This window comes from Molossus molossus, unplaced genomic scaffold, assembly GCF_014108415.1.
Source record: "Molossus molossus isolate mMolMol1 unplaced genomic scaffold, mMolMol1.p scaffold_m16_p_4, whole genome shotgun sequence".
Taxonomy (NCBI): domain Eukaryota; kingdom Metazoa; phylum Chordata; class Mammalia; order Chiroptera; family Molossidae; genus Molossus; species Molossus molossus.
In genome coordinates this window covers 85,784,865-85,812,281 of record NW_023425377.1, presented here as the reverse complement: position 1 = coordinate 85,812,281, position 27,417 = coordinate 85,784,865, and the positions used below count along the sequence as shown (strand labels likewise).

At 42.6% G+C, this 27,417-nt stretch overlaps 1 protein-coding gene across 2 annotated transcripts; it reads right to left on the bottom strand.

Annotated features, from left to right (window-relative positions):
* Positions 1-6,687: 6,687 nt before the first annotated feature.
* LOC118616142 (L-threonine 3-dehydrogenase, mitochondrial) lies at positions 6,688-24,043 on the bottom strand. Of its 2 annotated transcripts, XM_036241552.1 has the most exons (10): positions 23,918-24,043; positions 22,867-22,927; positions 16,348-16,547; positions 14,309-14,351; positions 13,313-13,383; positions 11,485-11,634; positions 11,218-11,390; positions 9,630-9,720; positions 7,954-8,223; positions 6,688-7,344 (listed from the first exon to the last, which is right to left on the bottom strand). In XM_036241552.1, the coding sequence occupies exons 3-10, from the start codon at positions 16,529-16,531 to the stop codon at positions 7,205-7,207; spliced, it is 1,122 nt and encodes a 373-aa protein (XP_036097445.1). In that variant the 5' UTR covers positions 16,532-16,547; positions 22,867-22,927; positions 23,918-24,043; the 3' UTR covers positions 6,688-7,204. The 2 variants fall into 2 exon arrangements, with proteins under 2 accessions (XP_036097445.1, XP_036097444.1); XM_036241551.1 differs by lacking the exon at positions 22,867-22,927.
* Positions 24,044-27,417: the final 3,374 nt, after the last annotated feature.

The window sequence follows — 27,417 nt, the reverse complement described above, 5'->3', positions numbered from 1 at the left end:
GGTTCAGCAGGTAGAGCATCAGCCTGCGGACCAGAGAATCCTAGGTTCGGTTCCCATTAAGGGCACATACCTCGGTAGCAGTTTGTCCCCAGCCCCGGCTGGGGTCGTGTGGGTGACAACCACTCAACATGTCTGTCTCACATCAATGTTTCTCTCTCTCTTCCCCCTTCTCTCCTGCTCTATCTGGAGATAAATGCAAAGGTATCCTCGGGTGAAGATTAAATAAATAAATAAATAAATAAATAAATAAATAAATAAATAAATAAAATGGAAGGCACAGCTAACCCAGAAGAGTGTGCTAATAATCTTTTGCCCATTTAAAATTGTTTCACAAATTTTCCTCAAAGTAGCAAGAGATCTATTGTGGATAAGTCAAGTATGAGATGCCTTCTGTATGTCCAATTGGAAATGTTAAAAATTCAGATGGATATACAAGTCTGGAGTACAGAGGATAAGTGCTTAGGGTTCATCTCCTTAGGGAAATACTTCTGACCAAACTCCCCCTGGACTCCACCTCACCACAAGACTATGTGCTGCTCCCCATAAATCACATGCTAACGTTTTGTTGTTGTTGTTCTAGCATCTATCACAGTGTATTGTAAGTGCCTTTCTACATTTTTCTGTTTCTTCCCACTAGATTCTTAGCCACTTAGAAGAGGGACTATTTCTTATGTATAGGATTCCCCAGCACACAGTAGAAACCCTTGCCAAGGGAACAACTAAGATAGATAGGGTTGCAGAAACATTGTTCTACCATTCTGTGATCGACCTGAGTGTTTGATAAAGAACTTGGTAATCGCATACTGGTATCATGGTTCTGGGCATGATATGGTAGAAGCCAGAGAAGCAGGTTGGAATGATCCAAGGCTGTAATTAACTGCATGTACCACCCATCATGAATAAATTAGTTAATAAATAAATTCATTAATTTATTTGAAAATCAATGAAGCATTGACCTAGAAGAATAAGCTGAAACTCATAGAAGTAGGAATGGCAATGCAGGAAAAGATGCTTCAGGAAAAAGAAAAAGTCAATATAAAGATTCGGAGGCAAATGAACAGGAAGTGTTTGGGAACCACAAATTGGTCAATATTACTTAAGCGGAATTCAAGGGAGCTAGTGGGAAGAAATGAGGCTGGGTAGTAGACAGGAGCTGAAACATGGAAGGTCTCATATGCAAATGATATTACATTTTATGCATCAGGCAATGAGAAGTTAACTGAATGATTCTGATCAGGGGTGTGTTTATCAGTGCAAAGCATTTATGAGAGGAAGGTGAATGAAACCAGGAGCAGTGGGATCAAGAAGGCAGCTTGATTAATCTCAGATCCTGCAACCTTGCTAAAATCACTTACTCGTTCTAGTAGCAATTTTGTACATTCTATACAATTTTTTACATAGCCTATCATGTTGTCTGCTAATCTAGATATCATTTATTCTTTTTCTTACTTTTATTGCATTGGCCAGAACCTCCAGTACAGTATGAAATAAGAGATGTCCTTCACCAGGTTGAGGAAGTTCCTATTTCTAATTATTGAGAAGTTTTATGAAGAATGAATGTTGGGTTGAGTCAAATGCTTTTTCTGTATCTATTAAGATGCTGTTGTAGTATAAATTTCATTTTGACATGTTCATTGCCAGTGTATAAAAAAGCAATTGATTCTTGTATCCTGCAACCTTGTTAAATTTCCCTTTTAGTTCTAAGAGGGGTTTTGTGTGTGTGTATCACCCTCTTTCTTTTAACTTATTTGTGCTTTATATTTAAAAAGTTCTTTTTTCTAGACTCAACTGTAGTTGAGTCTTGCCATTCTATAGTATTTTATTATTTTTCTTTTACACTACACATTAATACATGTGATATGGGGGGGTAGATGGAAAGGGATATGTTTTAATTTTTTTAAAGCCATTCAAGACTTCTAGGAAGATGAAATCAATTTACGTTTCCCTAACTCTACGTCTAAATACTAAAAACCCTGGATATTATGTATAAAACAAATTTGAGAAGACGCTAAAAGGTGAAGACAAGAAGGCAGACTGGCTGGCCATCTCAGGACCTAAAGCAAAAACATTGATGAGTCCTCTTGTTTTTTATTTTGTTTTGTTTTTGCCTCATACATCCCAGAATGGGTGCTGGAGAAGCTGGCAATCTGGAATTGCTAATGGGCACAGGAAAAAAAACAAACCAACCCCAAATTCTGCTCTCTCTAGCTAAGTAATCAGGAAAGAAGCAACCTAGCAAGACAAAGTTTTTAGGAAATAATCACTCTACAGCAACCAAACACGACAGAAAAAAACTGTGGGCCCACCACATCCACACCAGCAAATGCCAGGTGGGGAGCCCAGACTCTCACCCTTGCCAGGCTGTAAGGAGGTACCTCAACCACCTTGATGAGTGTTAGGCAGGATATACTAAGCTGGACTTATGCTAGGACCCAGCATATGCTATAGACCCCGGGTCTTTAATCAACAAAAATGCAAACTTATATTCAGCAAAAGACATGTAAAAGAAAGGCCATGGCACCCTATTCATAATAACATCAAACTGGAAACAACCCAAATGTCCACCAAAATTACAATGGATTTTTTTAGATGTTGGTTTTGTCATTCACTGGAATGCTATACAGCAGGAAAATGAACACACTATGTCTACACACAACTACATAGATGTAGCTCACAAATATAATGTTGAACAAAAGAAGCCGGGCACCCAAAAAGGACTCTGTGATTGAATTATATATAACTTCAAAACAACAAAACGTATCTATAGTGTTAGAATTGATGGTGTTGTTTACCTGTAGGATAGGCTAGGTAGTGACAAGGAGGCAGCATGGAGTCCTAGGAGCTGACATTTTCTATATCTGGATCCTTAGGCGGTGGTAACACAGATGTACATATCTGTAAAAATGAATCCATCTGTGCACATAAATTTGTATACCTATTATGTTATACTTGAGTAAAAATGTTTCAGAGTATCAGGATCTATTAAAATATGCATCTACCCTCACTACAGTCAATAGTATCAGACACAAAAGTGAATAGAATGAAGGAAAGGAGACAAGACTGCAAATATGCATACATTTTAAGTGAACAGGGAGAAATGCCAAAACCAGTGTTTTAAATTTTCTGTTGGGTATAGGAGAGGCGTGAGTGATACATTTCTTTAAATTATGAAGTAATTTTGGGTCCCCTGATATTTGCTGTGAAATGATAGCAAAATAGAAGCATTTACTAAAGTGAGTATAAAATAATGAACATTGTCTATTAGTGCAAAGAAGTCTTTCCAGGGAATTGCGAATTGCCTTTACTGAACAGAAGTGTTGAAAACAGTTTCCGTATAATTATATGAACTACCACATGATCAAAATTCAATATTAACAGGGACAGATTGTGAATCTTTTATTAAAACAGAAAGATTCTTAAAAATTGTTCATTTGTCCCCTTCAAATGGAATCCCATCTGTTTCAAGACTGAATAAATATATCAACACAGCAGTTCATTTCTAGAATGTAGTAAACATTGCAGAATTAGTTTCAAAGCATATGGCAAAGTTTCCCCCACAAACAACTGTATGCCTTAAGGAGAAGACTAGGAATTTTCAAACTGCTGCAAAATATATGTTCTACTTATTTCACTGAATGGAAACCCAACATTCAGCCATTATATCCTCCTCAGCAAGACAACCAACAACTGTGCTTTCATATGAATGTGCTGCATACTTTTATGGAAAATATTCTTTAAATGAAGATATTTAGACACTAGTTTGTTTAAAAGAAAAGAAGGAATGGAAATATTGACTCATCTTCCATTGGAACCTTAGTGTCTCACCAGGGAATGGAGAAAATGTGCTTTGATAATGTATGTACATAGATATCATTCTATGTATCTCTTCTTCTATATAGATATCTATTCTATGTATCTCTTTTCACACACAAAAAAAATGGGCAAATATAATAGAACTGTTTTGTTTTAAGTGAGTTCTTTATATCCATTTAGTACATTTCTATTATTATGGTACAAAAAGGAATATTTATTTGTTCCTTTAAGAATTTATTTATTTGTATATAAAAACTCTGACCTTTAAAAATCCCAGAAAGTGACTTTGGTTCTTTCAGCCAATAAAAGTTTACCATATTTTCAGTGACGTCCTTTGTAGCATTATTGGTAACAGTGAAATACTAGAAAGAGTCTAAATGTCCATCATTAGGAAATCAGTTAAATACATTTTTGTACACCCATACAATGAAAAGTGATACAGCTTTTTAAATGAGTGTGGTAGATCCAAATTAATTTGTATTGAAAAGTCTCCTAGGTTGTTAAATAAAAATGTGTTGCTCTCTCTCTCTCTCTACTATATATGTGTGTGTATGTGTGTGTGTGTGTATCTATCTGAATATGCAAAATATGCAACCAGTCATTATTGCCTCTAGAGATGGCAACTGAGAGCATACTTTACACTATATTTACACATTCATGTTGCTTGACGTTTATCATGAGCATAAATTTTTTTAATTGTGGTATAATTGACATATGAAATTCATTATATTAGTTTTGGGTGTACAGCGTATTGATCCAAATTGTATATGTTGTGAAATGATCACCAGAATAAGTCTAGTTAACATCTGAAGATTTTTAATGAATTAAAAACTAAAAAAAAGAGAAAAAACTAGGTAGACAGATATCTAGAGTGGAACCTCAACTTCAATGGTTACTAGCTAATATATAAAAACAACTATACAGTCTGTTTTTCTTTTTTGAAAATTTCTGGTTTCATGTTGATACATAATCTCAGATATTTATTAAAGTATTGGTAGATGACAACAGTATTGTGACCAAATTATTCTAGAAATAACAAACGTTATTTCTCTTATTCCAGCCTCTTGCTTTCCTAATTTGGAAGGTGATAGTATAGTCAAGACACAGGGCAAGCCTCCCACTGCAACCTCCCTTCTACCCATGCCCTCAGAGCAATTCAGCCCTTTGTATAGCCCCTCCACTCCAAATAGCTGCAATTCATTAATGGGAAATTGAGATTTCACCTAAAATTTTATGGAACAAGGGGGATGAATTATATTGGGGATCATGACTCTAATGTGACTTCACCCCCCGCCCCCACTGGACAATCTGTTCTTTCATCAAAACTCTCTTGGTAGCTCAAATCTGATCTTCTCTCCTCCTGCTCCATAGGTTTACACATCCTGACAGTTTGCTGCCATCCTTAGCAACTTCTTTAGTGCCCACCTTATCTGTTAGCCCATCCAGCATTGTAAAAGGCAGGTAGGGAGCCCAACCATGTCCAATTATTGAAAAACTAACTGCTTTATTTCTTCAGCCTTCAAATGGCATCCTGAGCAGGGTAGGGGCTGCCCTTGAACTCCAGCAGGTACAGTGTAACCATATGTAGCTACCTATGCTAAGATCACACATCTCCCACACTTGAACAACTTGGAAATCAGGCTAGCTTATAATCACCGTTGACCAGGTGGTGATCATAATAATGCTGGCATTGCCTACCCGGGCACCATAAAAAGCACAGCACCAAAACCCTGCAGGATGGATGTCAGCTCTTTATTCCCTAGAACCAGAGTTGTAGATTTGGGGTGAATCCAATATATTTAGCCACATTCTTGAAGCAGGTGTCCAAAGTAGACAAACTTGACATGATTATAAAGCTAGTTTATAGGACCAATGATTTTTAGTTTTTATGAATTATTTTAAGAAATGCTCTATTGTCCCAGCTGGTGTGGTTCTGTTGGTTGAACGTCACCCCACGCACTAAAAGGTCAGTGGTTCGATTCCCAGTCAGGGCACATTCCAAGGATGCTGGCTTGATCCCAAGTAGGGGGCATGCAGGAGGCAGCTGATCTCTCTCTCTCTCTCCTCTCTCTCCCCCTCCTTCCTCTCTCTCTCTAAAATCAAAGACATATTTAAAAAAAGAAACAACAACAAAAAAATGCTCCATCACCAACACAATTATTGACACAGAGAATAACACTGGGTGGAACAGAGACAACAACTGGGCAAAAAGGTGGCTCAGAAGTCAGATTTGAAGTTTTATGTCCTATACCAAACAAGCATTTGACGATTTCTCTCTGTATGTATACTAAAGTAATAAAAATCTAGGTCTAATAAAATCTAAGTTCTCCAATAAGATGTAAAATATGCCCTGGCCAGTGTGACTCAGTTGGTTGAGCATTGTCCCGTGCACCAAAATGTCACTGGTTCAATTCCTAGTCAGGGTACATACCTGGGTCACGAATTCGATCCTCATTTGGGGTAGAGAGGGTAGAAAGGCGCTACCCTTCACTAGTTACATCATCTTTGCTATCCTTAATTTCCTACAGATATACTTCTTACAGAAAAATAAATTGACAATTTTTTAAGATTTTTGTTAAAATCTCTTGAACACTATGAACATGGGATTAATAAATATATCAAATGTGTTTTATGTTCTGATGGGATAGAAAAGAGTACTTTTATTTTATTTTATTTATTTATTTATTTATTTTTAAACTGGAAAAATTTTATTATGATCTATGGATTAGATAACAGCATTATATCAATAGTATTTTTTTTAATTAATTTATCTTTGTTACAGATGTTTCTCTTTTTTCCCTGAAGACACCCTCCTCCCTATCCCACCCCCACCTGCATTGTTGTCTATGTCCACTGTTTATGCATACATGCATGTAAGTTCCTTGGTTTATCTCTTCCCTCCCCCCTAATCCCCTCCTCTGACATTTGTCAGTCTGAACCATACTGAAAAGAGTACTTTTAAATGGGAGATCATCTTTGATAATCTCTAAAATGTAATTTTTGGTCTCTAGTCAAAAAAATAATAGAAGCTCAGAAGTGATATTTAAATGAAATTTCATTAAACACAAACATCACATACTTCCACCTTCCCAGAAACAGTCACTTCATCTTAGTTAAGGAAATGGAAATTATTATGACTTAAGTCTTCATTCTGTGATATATGTGTTTGGACAAGTTTAGGCAAAGAGCAAAGATTTAGAAGCTCTACCACCAGACCAACAGCATTTTGAAAATGTTAAAGCCAACTCGATTCCCCATCCAGCAGTTCAATGTGAGCTGCCAAAATGTATCCAATAAGGCCTCGACTCTGGATAATCTAGGTCTCCTTGTGTCTATGACCTTGGGGTCAGTACTGTCTTCCCAGGATATACGAGCTCTTCCTCTGGGTCCTTCAGTTAGCTTGGGCAACTCTACTCTGGGAACCATGGAAGTTCAACATTGTTGTCACCAGTTCTGGAAGGTCAAAAACATGTTTCCATCCCCAGTCCTTCCGAGCATTGCTGTCATCAAAGTTCATTGGCCAACTATCCGCTAGGGAAAGACATGAAAGAGTAGCTTAAGTTTTCAGGCTCTAGGGTTGCAGAAAGGTCTAAAACACTTTATAATAAGGTCTATCATACAAGGTACCACAAAAGAAATCCCCTCTTTGAAACTCTCCCTTTGAGCAGACCAGAGCAGCTGTTATGCACGTACACAGTCGACCTCTTAGATTAGAAGATTGTATTATACATCTACTGTCAGGCACTGTGAATTGTCACACACTATTAAAATCCCATGCAAACTCGTAAGGTAGGAATCTTATACTCAAGGGTGCCCAGGGCCACAGAGTGGCCCAGTCACAGCATTTGAAAACCCAGAGCTGCCTCTATACTGTGTCTGCTTGTTTTATGTTGAAGCTGTAAGGTGGCGAAATGCAGACAAGCTGCTTATTTGGAATGAAACTATTCCACACACTTTAGATATCATTTCCCCAAACTGCAGCCTCTGCGGGCTTCGGCTCAACAGCTCCTTCTCCAGAATGTGTCAGGAGCCTCAGGAGGGCTCCATGCCCTACTATCCTACATGGGGTATGTCCTCAGGAGACTCAGTGCAGAATGAAGCTTAACTTTGGCTTTGAGGGGTTTGCAATGAAGTACCAACCTATGGCCTGTCGAACAGAATCCACGTTGTAGGTGATCTGGAATTGCGGTATGTGCTTGAGCACCTCCTGGGCCAGTTCCTCGGGGGAGAAGCTCATGGCACTGACATTGTAGGTCCTCAAGGAGAGGGACTCTGCCGGGGCCTCCATGACTTCCAGGGTGGCCCTGAGGCAGTCATCAATGTACATCATTGGCAGCCTTGTGCTGGGTTTCAAGTTGCACTCAAATTTGCCATTCTTTACAGCATCGTGGAAAATCTGGACTGCGTAGTCTGAAAGGGAATACTTTCTGTGGGTCTTCTCAGAACAAAATCGTGAATGAACCTCCTGGATTAAGGCAGTGGTTCTCAACCATCTTAGTCTCAGAACCTCGCTACACTCTTAAAAAAACACCAAGGACCTCCAACAAGGGGTTATTAATGGGAATTATATCAATATTTTCTATATCAGAAATTGAGAATTTTTTAATGTTACATTTTAAAATGGCAATAACAAACCATTATATATTCATATGTATATTCATCTTTTCCAAGCAAAAGAAAATGTAGCGAGAAGAATGGCATGTTTTATGCTTTGAAAATCTCTTAATAGGAGACAACTGATGTCCCCCATCTGCTTCTGCATTCAGTCTGCTGTGCGATCCCACATCACGTAGCCTCTGAAAACCTCCACATGCGCTTGGAAAGGAGAATGAAGAAAGCAAATAATGTCTTAGTATTGATATGAAAATAGTTTTGACCTCTTGGGCCCCTTGCAAAGGTCTTCGGGATACCCAGGGGTTCCCTGTACATACTTGGAGAAACATCACACTAAGGCAAAATCTTTTTATTATTTTTATTAATTGTTTTAACACTGAGTTGTTGTTCCACCTAGCTATGCATTCATTGGTTGATCCCTGTATGTGCCCTGACCAGGGATCAAACCCACAACTTTGACCTATTGGGACGACGCTCCAATCAACGGAACTCCCCAGCCAGGGCTAGGCAAAAATTTTTAAAAGCAACAAAAACCAAAGTCGCTTTCAAAATCTCTCGGATTTTGTCAAGTATCTTTTATCTTGTAGCTCAGGACCACTCATATGAGAAGGATTTCTAATGTAGGAGTTAAAAAATATAATGCGTGCCCTGGCCGGTTTGGCTCAGTGGTTGGAGTGTCGGTCTGTGGACCAGAGAGTCCCGGGTTCAGTTCCCGCTAGGAAACTTACTATTTACCAAAAATAAATAAATAAATAAATAAATAAATAAATAAATAAATAAATAAAATGCGTGCTTGAGTCCAAATTAATAATAATGACAATGACAATAATGCTTATGTTCCTATTAAACATGCAATGTGTACAGTCCATTTTAACAGAGCTTTCTGTATTAAGAAATGAAGCCTATATTCAAAGAAAGAGGCTATTTCTTACTTGGTGTCTTCCTACATTGTGGGTAACAAATTTGTTCTCAGATATTATCTGATTCCAGCACTGAATACCCAGTGACCTCCCGAGCTGGGTTTACAACACCAGCATACGCTGCTCTTAGCCAGTGTAAGTCAAGAGGGCTCAACGAGCTTCTCAGATGCACTTCCTGAAGAGGATGCAGAAACTCCAGTCGGCATACGGCTAAAAAGACAGCAGATCCATCACCACTACTCCCTATCTTATAGACAAAAGAAAACAGGAAACAACGCTTACCAGTTGTTCCTCCTCCAGGTTGGGAGTCAGCTGAAATGACGCCAGGATATCTCAGACATCGGAAATCTAACCCGTACCGGTAATGATAATACTACAAAAAAGAGAAAACTTACTTTAGAAAGAATCTTTTAAGTCAAATAGAGCAATGCAAAGAAATAACAGCCTTTTTTTGAACTATCACCCCATGCAGTAATATTAACATTCTCCTTAAGAAAAGGAAGACTCTAGAATTTCTACAAGACACTCATTTTTCTTTAACAAATAACTCTCCAGTTTTTATCTTCAAAGCATCATCATTCTGGGGCTACATCAACACGGTAAATACTAAATCCGCCTGCAGTAGGGATTTCCACACTTTCTTTGGAAGAGTCCCTGCTCATTGTCCTACACCATCTCCACAAGCAGTGCAGCACTAGGAAGAGCAGAGGGAGGACAAGTGGGTGACCAGAGAGCAACGACTGTAACACATCAGCTGGAGGATCAGACACCAACTAAGATCTGCTGTAGAGTCATAAAGACAGAGTATAAAAAATTAAACCAGCCTGGCCGGGTGGCTCAGTTGGTTGGAGCATTGTCCTGTACACCAAAAGGTTGTGGGTTCAATTCCTGGTCAGAACACATACTTAGATTGTGGGTTTGATCCCCAGTCGGGGCATGTATAAGAGGAAACCAATCATTGTTTCTCTCTCACATCAGTGTTTTTCTCTCTTGCTACCTTCATCTTTCTCTCAAAAAGAAAAGTCAATAAAAAACATATCCTCACATGAAGATTAAAAATAAATAAATAATAAATAAAAGCAAAACGATCTTTGAAGTTTTCCATAACACAAAGTTTTGAAGTTACCATCAATGGCCCTGGCCAGGTGGCTCCATTGGTTGGAGTGCTGTCCCGGTACACCAAAAGGCGGCAGGTTTGTTTTCTGCCACCTACGGCAGGCTACCAATGGATGCTTCTAACATCAATGTTTCTTTCTCTCTCTCTTCCTTCCTTGCTCTCTAACATCAATAAAACCATATCCTTGGGAGAGGATTTAAAAAATTAAATTATTTATTTGTTTATTTTATTTTTTAAATCCTCACTTGAGGATATTTTTTCCATTTATTTTCAGATAGAGTGGGATGGAGGGAGAGAGGCATCAATTGGTCGCCTCCCACGTGACTCCGACCAGGGCCAGGGATGGAACCACAACTGAGCTACGTGCCCTTGACCAGAATTGAACCTGCAACTCTTTGGTCCATGGGCCAACGCTCTAACTGCTGAGCCAAACCGGCCAGGGCAAAAAAAAATAAATGTATTTAAAGTTACCACCAATAACTACCAATGATGGGAGATAACTGGAACAAATAAAATGGGCAGCAAATGCCATGTTAGGGTTTTCTAGGAAGCGTTGAGTGGTACCATACGGCTGAGGGTCTGAGGAGTCCCAGAGCTATTGCCACCTGCACTTGGCAAACATAATCCGCATTTCTGGGAGCTGGGATGGGGGAAGGGGAAGTCCCCCACCCCCGCCCCCAAGGATAAATCAGCAGGTTTGAGGCAAAAGAATAGAAAAGGAAATACTGAGGCATCTTGTCAAGCCATGCGTACTTCTCCCATGAGTTCGGCGTGGACCTTGGACACCCCGTAGATCGTCCTGGGTCTCTGAGTGCAGAGATCGGGGGTTGGGTTCCGGGGAGAAGTGGGTCCGAAAGCTCCGATGGTGCTGGGCACAAACAATCGCAAATTGTGTTCCGCGGCAACGTCCAGCACATTATGCAATCCTGAAACAGACAGTGTCACGATCTGAATAACCTCTCAGTGAAGAACCAGAACAACGGACCAGCAGGTCATGCTGGGCAAGAGCCAGAGACTCACCAGTGATATTGACGGCCCTCGCCAAGGAGACGTTTGCTTCTCCCACTGCACTGAGCAAAGCGCTGTAATGAAACAACCAGGTGATGCGGTGGTTGACCACGCTCTCTCGAAGATTCTTGTAATCCAGAATGTCAGAGTAGATAAACGGGCCTACAGGGAACACGGTGAAACCACAGAAGTGAAGAGTTTGGGTTTTGAAAAGTTAAATGGTCTTCCCCACCCGCTGACTGTGAAGTCCATTAACACCAGCCTGGTAACCGAACCACTGGACACTATTCAGCGCTTTCCTTACGGAGGAGTCACCAACTACAGCCGCATCACAGTTGCTATTAGCTAATGCTTATACAGGACTTGGACTTGTTGGCACTGTTCTAAGGGCTTTCTGGATAGTTAGCTCTCACACAGTCATTGAGGCAGACACATTTTACAGACGAGGAAACTGAGGCACAGAGAGGTTAAGAACTTGCCAGGATCGAACAGAGAGAAAGTGAAAGATATTTGTTTACAACCAGGCAGCTGGCTCCAGTCAGCACTGTTCACACCAACTCTACACGGAGAGTGATTTCACTCTGCTTAAAACCTGCATATTTTTAAAGGGAGCGAGAAATGCATTTTAAAAACCAAATCAAAACCCCATGGTAGCCCTGGCCGGTTTGGCTCAGCGGTTAGAGCATCGGCCTGTGGTCCAAAGAGACCTGGGTTTGGTTCCTGCTAAGGGCATATACCTCGGTTGCAGTTTGTCCCCGGCCCTGGTTGGTCGTGCGGGTGGCAGCCACTCGATATGTTCCCTTTCACGTCGATGTTTCTCTCTCTCTCTCTCTCCCCCCCTCCCAGTCTACCTGAACAAAAAATTGAAAAATGTCCTCGGGTGAGGATTAAAAAAAAAACAAAACCCATGGTATAGAACAGTGATTTTCAACGGGTGTGCAGCGGCAGGCACACCGGAGTGCTGCAAGAATTTGTAAAACATGCAATAACTGACTATTTGGTCAGGGGCACTGACCTCTTTCCCTTAGACTGTCAAATTAAAAAATGACAACAGGCAACACAATAGCCATCTGGTGTGAATGAATCAAAATTATACCTAATTTGTTTTTTTTTTTGTTTTGTTTTGTTTTTGTCAGATCGCCAAAATATATATTTTTGATGTGCTAAGGTTGAAAATCACTGATATAGAAGAACCACAATTGGTGAGTTTATCATGCCCAGTTAAGTTATCCAATTTTTTCCACTTATTACCTCTCTTCCCCATTTTTAGCGGCAAAAGGGCAGTACTGAACCAGAAAAGACTAGAAGACATTGTAAAAACATTTCTGAGTTAGTGGAAAACTTGGCTAGAGGAGTTTGAGATTTGTGTCTGTGTGTGTGTGTACACAGTAGTTTAAGAACACGTCTATGTTGAAATATGAGGATTAATTTCCCCAAATTTTTAAAGTTGGTTTTCCTCATTACAGGATTTGGATGTTGCTTGCTCGCTCTCTGAGCCAAGAAGTTCTCAACAAACTCCAAAATAGACAGTGATCAAAGTTTTTACCCCAAAGATATGACTCCACATGATCGCCAAAGGTATTATTCCAAATTTTTACTTTACGCTCAGAACTCCTGTTCTTGTCACACTCGAACAAGGAGTAGTGTTACTATAGACATTTTACAGACCACCAAGGACAAACATGAGAAACATTTCTAGGAGACACACCTGCGCCTCAATAACGTCTCCTTCTCTAATTCACCTGGTTATGAGCTGCTGCTGCACACGCTGATTCCATGAACTGCTCCTCTAACTGCACTTTGGAAATTAAAGATAAAAGCAAAAGCAATGATCTCTTACCACTATGGAACACGCGATCAGAGGGTTTCCTTATGTCAGACAAAATCACATTGTCCTTCCCAAATTGTTTCCTGAAATCAATACACATGAGTTGGTACACCTAGGGTATAATTGTTTCCATGAAAACAATCTTTCCAATAGGAACTGTAATTCCCTGTCAGCCTCCGAATGCCTCCTTTCTTCATGCCTGTTCTCCTTCTTCCCAAATACACCCGCCCTCAGTTCTGACCACACTCAGGCCTCCCGCTCCCCTCTCTCGGCCCCAGCCCGTTCCCACTCTCACCCCGTAGCATCCCTGTATTTGCCACCAGTGTTTCCCTGTAGAGTTTTTACTTCTCCCTCCCCATTCTTCTCTTCTTATCCTTTCATCCCAATCTCTCCAAACCCCACACGATTCCTTGTCAGTTTCTATACATACTTCCCTCTGCCCCCAAACATCTAAAAGCCAAGCAGTTCGTTTGGAATTAAGCGAGAAAGTGAGAAAAGAGAGGGGCAAAGGACCAGTGTGGGAGATGCTGAGCCAAAGGACTGCCACAGCGTATGTGATGTTAAGAGGAAAAATGAAACGTATTCTACACAGCCACTTTAGATACGCCATCTTAAAAACAGGGAAGGAAAAGAGGGGAGAGAAAAGATTAAATGGTTAAAATGGAACCAAAGACAAACTTCCCATCCCGAAGAACTTGGATTTTATTTATTGATTTTTTTAATCCTCACCTGAGGACATTTTTCCATTTTTTGTTCAGGTAGAGAGTGGGAGGAAGAGAGAGGAAGGAAGAGAGAGAGAGAGAGAGAGAGAGAGATCGACGTGAAAGGGACACATCAAGTGTCTGCCACCTGCACGACCAACCAGGGAGGGACAAACCAACCAAGATACGTGCCCTTAGCGGGAACCGAACCCGGGTCTCTCTGGACCACAGGCCGACGCTCTAACTGCTGAGCCAAACCGGCCAGGGCAGAACTCGGATTTTAAATTTTAACTTTTAGGGCTCTTACCTCAACAGGTTAGCAAGCCCCACGCCAAGCTGGCCAAGACCCCCTAGATGAAGGGAAAAAAGGGAAAACTTTAATCCAAATCTAACCAATGCAATCATTCCCAGAATGTGATAATGGAATAAGACTATATTTATAATCTTAATTAAGTAAGGCCCCAGGTTGGCCTGATAGAATTGAACTACCTCCTCCAAGCGAGGACAGAAATCAGTACAGGTAATGTTAGTTTCAGAGACAAAGTTCTCTGCAGCACGAAGTGGCCAAAGGGAAGAAAGGGTGTAGGAAGACAAAAATCACAAGAAAGCCGGACAACCTCTTAGGTCCTTGGGCCAGAAATTTGTCCCCAGCCTTGCCTTTGTTATCTGATGGGCTCTGAAGCTTGTCTGCTACAGGAGCCAACATACTCAGAGAGAAATGTAATAGGTTGTATCGACCTCCAGTGGGACTTTCCAGAACCCCATCCTCCATCAGAACCACAATGGGGTGTGAAAAGGAGAAACGGGGAGAGGGACAAACCAAGAAGTCATCTGAAAAAAGAGGCAGATAACAGAATCGATGAGGAGACATTAAAATTGATAAAATGGCATTAAAAATGCCACAGATGGAAATGGGAGAGCTGGGGGTTGGGCTGAAGCACATTTGGGGGAACACAACCATACATTTCATTTGGGAGTAATGAATGAGGAAGGAAGATACAGAAAGTGGAAATTGTTTTTTTTTTTTTTTTTGAAGTTGATAAATAATGTTTTTATTTTTTTATTTTTGTTACAGATGTTTTTTCTTTTTTCCCTATTGACACCCTCTTCCCAATCCCATCCCCGCCCCCCAGCATTGTTGTCTATGTCCATGGTTACACATACATGCATATAAGTTCTGTGGTTTATCTCTTCACTTCCCCCCCTCCCTGTTCCCCTCTTCTGAGGTTTGTCAGTCTGTACCCTACTTCTATGACTCTGGGTCTATTTTGTTTATCAGCTTGTTTTGTTCATTATATTCCACAAATAGAGTGAGATCATGTGATACTTGTCTTTCTCTGATTGGCTTGTTTCACTTAGTATAATACTCTCTAGGTCCTTCCATGTCACCTCAAAGGATAAGAGATCTCTCTCTTTCTTAGCTGCATAGTATTTTATTGTGTATATGTACCACAGCTTTATCAGAAAGTGGGAATTCTTATAAGCACTGGTTAACTTGGGACTAAAAGCCAGGTCCACTGATGCTCACATGGGCTCTAGAAGATGCTTTGTTCACGGAAGTAGGAGGGAATAAAACAACAGGAAACAAGCTGAGCGAATCAGGGAGGAAAGTGCAGAGGGGACCCACTGCATTTGAAAGCCATTCCCAACGGGAGAAGGAAGTGTCACAAGGATCATGACTGGAAGCCAAGGGAAGAAGAGCTGGCCGGAATGAATTAAAACATGTCAATCAGAGGTGGGCTTGGATTGGCTGCAGATATGTGGGAGTGAAGTTTGGAGGGAGGCAGATACAGAATCAGGCGCTGGGTGTACAAGAGGTAAGGAGGATTGGGGAGCCAGGCTGGTGATGATGAGATCGATGGCAACATGAGATAATGGGGCCGAGTTCCTCCAGGCAGTTCCTGACTTATCGTCTCTGTCTCCAACACACAGATGTGTGTAGCAACTGCTTGGGATGAATGACAACGAGTTTAGTTGAAGAGTTTGGCCAAGAAAAGATGCTCCTGATTCCAGAATCCATGCTCTCGTCCCCACACTCCCCCTCTCCATGAGCCTTTGGTCCCAAGCTGACCCTAATAAGGCAGCGAAACTGAGATCCACAGCAGCTTTGGGGCCCCAGTGTCCTAGGCCCTCCTTCAGACAGTTAAAAACAGGGCAGGGAAACCCAGAGATGGTAACAGTGACAAAATAAAGATTTGAGACTTGCACTATTCTGGGGGACACCAAGAGTACAAAAGGTAGTTTCTGATTAGTAAATGTTAGCTGATAGCATGTCAGACATTCCAAAAACGAATACACAACCACACAGATGCACAGAAAGTAGACTAATCAAACCACACACTCCACCTGTAATTAAGACACGTGGCCGGTCTGTTTCGGAGGAAGAGGCAGAGTGAAAGCTGGCATCTGCTGGACTTTGCCAAGGGGAGGTGCCCAGGGCCCGGCCGGGCAGGGCCGCCATCCCACAGCCACAGGCAGGGCCCTGCCCCATCTGGCCCACAACTCTCCACAGCGTCCTAACAGCCGGCATTGTCTCTTCAAATACCCTGCCAGGAAAAAGGAGCAGGGTTAATTATAGAACCTATATTCTCCAAACCCTCATAATATAAACTCTTTAACCAAAATTAACATGAAGATTGTCAGCTCACAGGCAAAGCCGTGTTTTGGATTCATGAACCGAACTAAAGCGATTGCTGAGTGTGCCAGTCAAGAGCCTGCTGGGAGTCGGCCCCATGGAAAGGGGATAAACCACTCCCCACGCAGAGTGCAGGCAAACAAAGGCTGGACAGAGAGTTAGAATCGGAACTGCACAATGCCGACATCAACCAGGCTCAAATGTCACAGTGGGGGTTACTTTATACAGAGCCACACACCAGAAACACCAAGTCAGTGGGTCCTAGAGAAGGCTTTAACTCGTTTGTGTTTTTTTTTAAATTATTTATTTATTTATTTTTGTTATAGATGGTTATTTTTCCCCCATTGACACCCTCCTCCAATCCTGCACCCCACTACCCCAGCAGTATTGTCTATGTCCTTGTCTATGCATACATGCGTAAAAGTTCTGTGGTTTATCTCTTCCCTCCCCCCACATCCACCTCTTCTGAGGTTTGTCAGTCTGCACCCCACTTCCATGGCTCTGGGTCTATTTTGTTCCTCAGTTTGTTTTGTTCATTATATTCCACAGATAATTGGGATCATGTGATATTTGTCTTTCTCTGACTGGCTTGTTTCACTTAGGATAATACTCTGCAGGTCCCTCCATGTCATCTCAAAGGATAAGAGATCTTTCTTTCTTACAGCTGCATAGTACTCCATTGTGTATATGTACTACAGCTTTTTTATCCACTCATCTACTGATGGACACTTGGGCTGTTTCCAGATCTTAGCAATTGTAAATTGCACTGTTATGAACATCGGGGTACAAATATTCTTTCTGATTGGTGTTTCAGGCTTCTTAGGGTATATTCCTAGAAGTGGGATCACTGGGTCAAATGGCAGTTCAATTTTTAATTTTTTGAGGAAACACCATATTGTTTTCCATAGCGGCTGCACGAGTCTGCATTCCCACCAGCAGTGTACTAGAGTCCCCTTTTCTCCACACCCTCACCAACACTTGTTTGATGATATGTTGATGGCAACGGCATTAACTCTTAACAAGTGTTACCAGTCTGCCTGGGCACCATCAGAGAGCACAGATAAGTCCCAGGTTAAATAACATGGTGCCCTGCAACACTCAGATGTTATCTTGAGAATGAACCGGACTAGAAAAGCAGACGGTTGGGATAAAAAGCCCCCCCACCCCAGCAATATTCAGTAAACTGTGACTAATTTCTGTTTAATGGCATCCTTTTAGAAAGGATCCTTCAGAAAAACCATTTTCTCCTTTCTTCTCAGATCATGTATATTTTATTTCAGTCTGGCTCCTCCTTTTCCTCAGCTTTAGCGTTGACTGACCGTGAAATCAGTTCTAGCCTAAAATCATGGTCCAGCCACACATGGATTAAAACTGGACAATGGGCTCCTATTTTCCCCGCTCCATCCCCAACACCTGGGCATGTTCCAGGAGTACATCAGAGCTGCACAGCTTGCTCTGCTGGTTCTAACAGCAAACTTCTCACCTGCTGGCATCAGGCCTATTGCCCTTCAGGTAGAGCCCTGTGGCCTCTACTTCCCTCAGTTGTGAGACTCCCAACAGAACAGGCAGATGAACCCTCCGAGCCCACTCTGGTGCCTCACCTCAAAAGAGATAACCCAGATCTCAACCATCTTTTACTGTACACCACGAAAGGAGAACAGGTAACCACAGATGAAGATGTTTCCTGTTTACGATCTGAATTTAGCCGACTGACACACTCAACTCGATACCTTGAGTGTATAACAGTAATTTTAAATGAAAATGCCCAAGATAGCAGCTTTCTTGTCATCCCTCAAGTCCACATTATAGAAAACAAAAAATATATAATTTTCTGAAAACATATGCTTTAACATTCTTCTATGAGCCGTGGTGGTTTAGTTCTTCAGGACATTGAAATAAGAGGGTAGAACCCTGGGGACTTCTGCCAGATCAGCGGCTTGGCCCACCAGGTCCCCAGCATCAGATATAGCCCTACAAAGCTCCTGAGGCCCTTCGTCCCAGCTAACTTTCCCAAACAAGCAGAAGAGAACCCTGTGCTGGTGCAGCTCGGGCTCCATGCGCAGGGTCAGGACTGGAAGGGAGGCACCCAGAGTGTGCCATGTTACAGAAAAGGCCCAAGCTTCTCTTCAAGCATCTCTCAGAAAACCTTTGGGGAGATCATCCTTGCAGCCAGGGTTGACACCTGAGACTTGGTAAGAACTCGGATTCTCTACGTCACTTATTTCAGCAAGTTCAGATGATCATGAGGAAGCCAAGAAGTTAGATCTACCAGAACACTTGCAACTCAAAGATGATTTTCAATTCCAAAAGCAAAGTAATAAATGGACACACTTGCAAAGGTATTTTGTTTTTTTCTGAGATTGAGGAGACTGCAGTCAGGGAAAAGGCAAGCTCCAAAAATATGAAATAGGTACAAGGGGAAAGAATGAAGGAGGCACAAATTCCCAGCTGAATAAGCATTTTTGCTTAATAATGTGGACAACTCAGAACTGAGTTTTCTTCCTACTTCACTACTATTAACAGCTAACATTTGATGCTCACTCTGTGTTACAGGAGCGGAGAATGCTTTCCTGCACTATCAAAGTTAACCATGGCAGCCACTACCCTTCTTGAACCCAGCTCTTAACCACCAAGCAGCACTCCTGCCCCTATTATGGGATTGCTTTGATTAACAATGCATGGCCTTGCCAAGCTGGTGTGGCTCAGAGATTGAGCGTTGTCCCATGGACTGAGAGGTTGGGGTTCAATTCCCAGTCAGGGCACATGCAAGCTCGATCTCCAGTAGGGGGCTCCAGTGGAGCAATGGTTCTCTCTCACATCAATGTTTCTCTCTCTCTCCCTCTCTTCCCCTCTTTCTCTAAAAAGAACACACACAATAAAAACATAAAAAAAAAAAAAGAGAGAGAGAGAGTGTGGCCTTTAAAAGCAAAAGTAAAGCCCTGGCCAGTTTGGCTCAGTGGTTGGAGCATCAGCCTGCAGACCAGATAGTTCAGGGTTCGGTTCCTGCTAGGGGCACATACCAAAAATAAAAATAAAATAAAAGCAAAAGTAAAACAAAACACTCCCAACCACCTACAGCACATAGCTTTCCTAAATCAAGAGTATATTGCTACCTCCAAGTTCAAGTAATACTCTTAAGGCAGCTGTTCTCAAGTTCTCTGGTCTTTGGACTCCTTTACCCTCTTGAAAACTGAGGACTACAAAGAGCTTTGTTCATGTGGTTTATATCTAAGAACGTGTGCTGTATTAGAAAGCAAAACGGAGAAATGTTTAACATCTAAATTCATTTAAAACCAAATAACATAAGCATGTTTTTTGTGTGTGTGAAAGCAATTAAAAAAAAAAAAAAAAAGAGTGCCACGGTTTACATTTTGTACATCTCTTTGATGTCTGCCTTAACAGAAACCAGCTGTATTCTCGCATCTGCTTTTACACTTAATCTGTTTGTTGCTTTGACTGAAGTATGTGAAGAAAATCGAAACTCATGCAGCAAATGGGAAAAGGAAGTGGCATTTTAAAAGCCTTTTCAGGTCATTCTAGAAACTCATTTTTAATATCCCAAACTCAACACATGGTAATTTCTTAAAGATTAGTTGCCATGCAGAACCTGAAGCTTTATCAATGAACATTTCAGAATCTGTTACATTAAAACCCACTGGTCTATGTAATGCTTTGAATGGATTTTTTACCCTGCATGGTTTTGTAATTTAATGCATAGGTCTTTTGGAAAATATAGGTTCAGTGATTTATGCAGAGCTTCCAAATGTTAATACACTTCACTCTACAGTATCAAAGTCATACTGGCTATTCCTAAGTACTGGTAAGGTATCAAGCTCACAGTGGTGGATACAAATTAATTAGCAACAAATACCATTAGTTTTTTTCCTTGAAGTCACAGGGTCACTTCATTCATTTGTTTTATGGGGTTAGAAAATGTATTCTAATTATCCAGGTATGAATAACCATAGTTTGTCTGTCATTCTTTGAAGCAAAAATGATTCTCTACTAAAAAAAAAAAAAAAGACCTGGAGAGTATTATCCTAAGCTAAACAAACCAATCAGAGAAAGACAAATATCACATGATCTCATTTATTTGTGGTATATAATGAACAAAACACACTGATGAACAAAATAGACTCAGAGACATTGTAGTAGGGCACAGACTGACAAACCTCAGAAGGGAGTTGGAGGGGAGGGGGAAGAAATAAAACACAGAACTTATATGCAGGTATGCATAACCATGGACATGGACAACCATGCTGGGGACGGGTGCGGGGGTGGGATTGAGAGGAGGGAGTCAATGGGGGAAAAAAGAGAAACATGTGTAACAAAAATAAATTAATTAAAATAAATTAATTAATAAAAAGTAGCCAGCCCTGGCCAGGTAGCTCATTTGGTTAGAGCATCATCCCAATACTCTAAGGTAGCAGGTTCGATCCCCAGTCTGGGCACATATGAGAATCAACCACTGAATGCATAAATAAGTGGAATGACAAATTGATGTTTCCCTCTCTCGCAAATCAATAAATATATATATATATTTTTAAGTGGCCATTTCAGTTCACAGCCCAGTCACAAATGCTTCACCTCAAGACAGCCATCATGCTCCAATATGGAACAAGTGCCTCCATTCACTGCAAGGCACACTAAAAAGGCATGCCCTCAACAGTCAAGATTTAATAAAATTCATAATTTTTACTGTTTCATAAAGGGCATTCTTAAGTAAAGATGACAATTTTTTTCTTTTTCATCAAAAGCACATGAAGAATACCATGTCTACTAGTACAGTTTGATGCCACGGCCTCAATTTGTGCAAAGGCACCAATAGTTTTAACCAGCACTGCTTTTGCACCATCAGCGCCAAGTCAACATAGTTTATTTCAAAATGAACCATGAAATTTAAGTTATTCTACACTGACTACTTTGGCCTTACTTGTGTTTGCTTCCAAGCATGCACTAAGATGATTTTCTTTGATGACTGGTGTGGTGCTAATACCAGATGAATAAAAACAAAATGCCCACCCTGCCAGTGTGGCTCACTGGTTGAGCACTGACCCATGCATCAAGAGGTCATCAGTTTGATTCCCAGCCATGGCACATGTCCAGGTTGTAGGCCTGATCCCCAGTTGGAGGCATGCAGGAGGCGGCCAATCAATGTTCTCTCTCATCGATGTTTCTCTTTCTCTCCCCCTCTCCCTTCCTCTCTCTCTAAAATAAATTTTTAAAAAATATTTTTAAAAAAATTTTTTAAAAAGACCAATCCAGCCATGACTACAAATTCTCCCATTAGCAAAAGTACGCTTCTGCTATTAAAATACTAACTCAGTCTTCATGTTCACAGCACTTTTTTTTATCCTCACTCGGGGATATATTTATTGATTTTCGAGAGAAAAAGAGAAACATCAACAGGAGAGAGAAACATCAGTCAGTTGCCTCTCATACCCACTCGGACCAGGCATCAAGCCCACAACCTTTTGGTGTATGGGACAACACTCCAACCAACTGAGCCACACTGGCCAGGGCTGCCTTTATGTTCTCTTCCAGTCTCAGGGGTCTCTAGGAATGGTCAGCTGCTCCAAGCTTCATTCCTTGTCCTCAACGTGAGGCTTGCTGCTCTGCACTCAATGAAATGGCTTTCACAAAAGGTCAGCCATTGCCTAGTTGATAACTTCTCAGGCCAGCACCCTCTCCCACTTCTAAAGGACACTGCTGACCAGGTTCACCTTCATTTCCCCTGGATTCTCCCCCTTCTTATTCTGTTGTAAAAATCAATAATGCTTATAGCCCTGGTCGGTTTGGCTCAGCAGTTAGAGCATCGGCCTGCGGTCCAGAGACCCTGGTTCGGTTCCCACTAAGGGCACGTACCTCAGTTGCAGTTTGTCCCTCGCCCTGGTTGGGTCATGCGGGAGGCAGCCACTCGATATGTTCCTTTCATGTCGATCTCTCTCTCTCTCTCTCTCTCTCTCTCTCTCTCTTCTCTCTCTCTCTCTCTTCCTCTCTCTTCCTCTCTTTCCCTCCCACTCTACCTGAACAAAAAATGGATAAATGTCCTCGGGTGAGGATAATAATAATAATGCTTATAAAACACATTTGCAAGGCAGTTTCAGCTTTAAATCTTCTGGTTCATTAAACAATAATATATGTTTCTTCTCAACAGTAACAACCCAAGGCAAAATCAGGCACCTCCTAACTGCTAGGGTTGACAAGGACCTGCTTTCCTGAGCTCTTACCTTTTACAATAACCCTGAAGCTGGGTTCTTGACTCCGTTTCACAGGATGAACTGACCCACCCTAGGTCAGGAAGATACTAATTAGCAAGAGAAGGGGGGAGGAAACCAGTTTCGTTGAGTTTCAAACCCTTCTTCCACCACTCCCACTTTTCTCCCTCAAAGAAGAGATGCGATCAGGTAGGTACCTAAGAGAGAAGGCGGCTGGTTGTGCAGGGGGCAACTTCCCGCCCGGGCCCCTCTGGCGTGGCTCTTCCCCACCCCGGAGGAGACCACTGAACCAGCCTGGGGGGTTCACAGCCAGGCACCGCACGCATATGCTTGTGTGAGCCTGCGTACACTACTATGCCAAACCTCAAGTTTCTCCATCCATGGAAAGGGGGACAATAATAGGGCCACCGAGTTAGATAGTTGAAAGAATTGAACCGTTTTGCTCAGTCAATGTAAAGACTCCATTACGAGCTGGTAAAGCCTGGACTTGGTGGGGATGATCCTAAAAAATCCCGGAGCTCTAAGCATGGGCTACATAGAGTCTCAGAAAGAGGTCTGGCTCTGAGGAGCAGGTGTCGCTCTCCTCCCGTGCACACCCGCCTAGAGGAGGGAACCCAAGAGGACGGGTGACTTGAGCCGCACTTGGGTCTCTAGCCTCTGCATGGCTCCCGGTAAAATGGCTGTAGGATCCCACCCTCCCGGGGAGATAACTGGATAAACCGGTTTTATGAGAACAGCGGCGCCCGCCACTATTCAGGGAGAGGGGGGAGAAAGGAGGGGGACAAGGGGCACCTTTCCAAAACGTGGAAGGGGCAGGGTGTCGCGCCCTGCGGACCCTGGCAGAACCGGGGCGCCCCCTCCAGCCCTGGCGCTGACCTCCCTCCCAGCTCCACGGTGACCGCTGGGGATCGGTGCTCAGCACCGGAGCGCAAAGTCAGCTGCGCAGCACCCGAGGCACACCGATTCGGCCAGCCGGGGCTAGGGGGGCCCCGCGACGGCCTCCGCTCCCCAAGGCAGCCACCGAGGGAACCTCCGGTCATCTCCAGTCACTGTCCGCACTGACCTTAGTATGAGGTCGCCCAGAGATGCTGCGCTGAGACGCTGGAACTGGAGCTGAAACTGGAACTGGAGCTGAAACCCCTCGTGTCAAGGAGCCGAAGCACGGCGAAGGGAAAGCCCAAAGGGTGCCCAGCACACCGCACCTTTATTCTCTCGATGCTCAAACCCGCCCCCCGGTGCACCAATCGCTGTCTTCGGCCAGGGCCGCCCGACGTCTGCGCGGAACACCTGAGGGTGGGGCTTGAGGAGGAGGACAGCTCGGTGGAGACGGCAGCCCTCTCCCTGCGGGTCCCCTCCGGTTCCTGGCCTTGCGCCCCTGCCACGCTGCCTCTGCCTGGGACATACCTCGTGGAGAATTCGGGGACCGTGAGGAGCGCGGTAGAGTGCCCTCGCCTGCCCATCTTCGCGTGGGCACCATCAGGGTGAGGGCAGCTTTGAAAGGAAACCAGCCTCTTTGCAACCCCCAGAGAACCCACTGGCGTTGGCATTTCGTCGCTCTGCAGTGGACTTGGGAAGAATGTGGACGCAGAAGAAAAAGTTGAAAAAGGTAGCTGAGAAAAAATCCTGAGACAGAAGGACAGGAGTCAGGAGGTGGGATATGGAGAGACCTTGAGTGAGTCACTTCATCTTTGTTCCCCACGTGGGAAACATCACTGTCAAATTGACCTCCAAAGCCAGGGACCAGCCGAGTTTGCATCACCTGGGAGCTTGTGAGAAATGCAAATTTGAGATCCCCCACCCCAGACCTGTGAGTCAGAAGTGGAGGGGAGCGTGGTGTTTGAACAAAACCTCCAGGTGATGCTGATGCGCGCTGAAGTTTGAGAAGCCCGAGCGAGGGCACTGGTTCTCAGACCTCACTTCCTTTACGTATTTCCAGGGAGTTTCTGAACCTCCCAATGCCCAGGCTGCACTCAAGACCTAGTAAATCAGAATCTTGTTGTAGGGTGGGGAGCCCAGTCATAAATATATTTTAAAGTTCTTGAACGGATTCCAACTTGCTGTCAAAGCTGAGAACCACCCATCTTCCCTAGAGGCTTGGTACACAAGCCTGAACAAAGCAGTCCCCACTCAAATCTACTGAATCAAAATTTGCGTTTTAACAAGACTCCCAGATGATTCTCATGCATGTTAGGCTTTTGGAAAAGAGCTCCAAGTTCTTTAACATTAAGAATCTATAGTTTTATGAAATATGTCTAACTTTATGTTTTTTCGGGCTCTTAGGAGCCCCCATTTCTTCATTTTTCTCATATGACATGATTCTCATTATGGGTCTTCCTTGGGTGCACTTGAATTTTGAAATCTTAATTACAAACTTGTAGCCTCTCAAGAGACCTTAGAGATTATCAAGGCCACTTAGACCCACTTAGCAGTGGAAGAGGTGCCCCACCCAGAGCTATGAAGTATTTGGTCAAGGTCAGGGGGACCAGAATGCTGACCTAGGCACTGGGTCCCTGCCCTTTCTAATACACCACATCATATCATGAGGAGTATTTTTTTGTTTTGTTTTCTTCAAACTTTGTGATGGAGTCAGAGATCACATTGAGTTTACTCTGAATGGGGTTGCAGGCAGGTATTTTGCCAAGTGGAGCAACCCACTGACATTGCTCCTGGTTTGGTTGATTGTGGGGAGGAGAGGAAGTGTGGCTTCAATATATTTATTCCTGAGGACAGGGCAAGGAGAAGGATTGATTTCCAAGGGGCTGACAGGTGGAAGGTTTACAGCTACCTAACATCTATTTCCTCTCTTCCCTGTGGAAATAGTTTGGCATAAATATCATCGGCCCTCTGCCTCTCCCTGCCAAGGGCAGACACTTCCTTCCAGACTTGTATCCTGATTGGAATGAAGCAGAGGCCCTCCAAAATCAGCCCTGCCCAGGGCCACTGCCTTGGGCTTCCTGGCTCCGAGACTGCCTTGGGTTCCTGCCCCTTTCCAGGCTGGTTCTCCCGTCTTCCCCAGCAGTCTGTGTCTTCCTCATATCCTTTGAAAGGCAGCTATGCTCTCCACTATACCACCAATGCCTTTACATTTTTTTCCCCTTTAAAGTAGAGGGAAGAGAAATAGAAACATCGATGAGAGAGAGCATCGTTTGGCTGCCCCTTGCATGCCCCCAACTGGCGATTTGGCCCACAATCCAGACCTGGAATTGAACCAGTGACCTCTTGGTGCATGGGTTGATGCTCAACCACTGAGCTACATCGGCCAGGCCTCATCCTTTGGCTTAAGCCAGCAAAGTAGGTTTCTGTTTAGTGATAATATTCAGACTTTCCCTTCACTTTCAGGATCGAGGTTCTGGAAATAGGAAAATTTTCTGAACATAAATTCCTAAACAGAGCACTTCCAAAGGCAGTGTTTAAGATATCTGTATGGGTAGTTAAGAAAGAATAAACAACACATGCAAATTCCATGCTTTAATTTCAGGATCCCACAGTGATTTTTTATTTTATTTATTTATTTTGTTAATCCTCACACAAGCATAATTTTTTCCATTTATTTTTAGAGAGATTGGAAGGGAGGGAAGGTGGGAGGAAGGGAGAGAGAGAGAGAGACACAGACAGACATCGATGTGAGTTGCCTCCCAAACACATCCCAACAGGGCTGGGGATTGAACCTGAAACCCAGATATGTGCCCTTGACTGGAAATCAAACCTGAGACCCTTTGGTGCGAAAGCTGACACTCTAACCACTGAGCAACACCTACCAGGGCCCACAGTGATTTTATCTAAAATATGAAGAGTGAGGTTTTTTTCTATGTAGAGTAAAATAGGTTTGCCTGGATATGGACTTGTGCCTAGAAGAAATAATGGTTGAGTCTCAGAGAACAAGAAAGTTAATGACATCACCAGCCCACAACTTCTGCTCTAGTTACACAAAAGAGGACCAGGGCTCCCCTTCCAGCTGCAGGAGTATTTGGTTGAGAACTACACTGTCCCATAGCCACTCCCCACATGTGGCTACTGAACACTTGCCATGTGATTAGTCAGAATTGAGATGTGCCGTGAAGGTGGAGTAAGATAAAATATGAAAAAAACTAATGTAAAAGATCTCAATGTATTTTATTGGGTATGGGCTAATAAGATAATATTTTGAATATGTTAGGTTAAATAAAATATATCACAATTAATGTCGCCTGTTTCCTTTTACTCCTTTGATTATAGTTAGTAGAAAAACTTAAATTACACATGTGGCTCATATCTGTGGCTCACAATCTATTTCTATAGCACAGCGCTAGCCCGGAAATTCTCAGAGAAGGCTCTGTGGGCTATAGGCAGCGTCTCCTTCTCCCATTTGTAAAAGGCCAGCTCAAGGCCTCAGGATTCCTTATATCCCTGACATTTTCCACATTCTATTAGATGTGTGGATGAAAAGGGGGTTCTACAGAAATCTCACAGCGTGATCTGATCATAAATTCCTAACTGGGCAGGTCATGGTGGATCATCATGTCCCAGACATATAATTTCTTTACTAAAAGGCTTGTCTTGGTGTTAAGCAAGCCTTGTCCATTG

What these genes read in the sequence shown, in the direction of transcription:
- LOC118616142 (XM_036241552.1), bottom strand. Translation starts at nt 16,531, where the DNA reads ATGCCGGCTGTTAGGACGCTGTGGAGAGTTGTGGGCCAGATGGGGCAG. An exon ending in GAGGGCCGTCAATATCACTG is followed by an intron (nt 11,391 to 11,484) that starts GTGAGTCTCTGG and finishes TGTCTGTTTCAG; the next exon opens with GATTGCATAATGTGCTGGAC. An exon ending in TTCTGTTCGACAGGCCATAG is followed by an intron (nt 7,345 to 7,953) that starts GTTGGTACTTCA and finishes GTCTTTCCCTAG; the next exon opens with CGGATAGTTGGCCAATGAAC.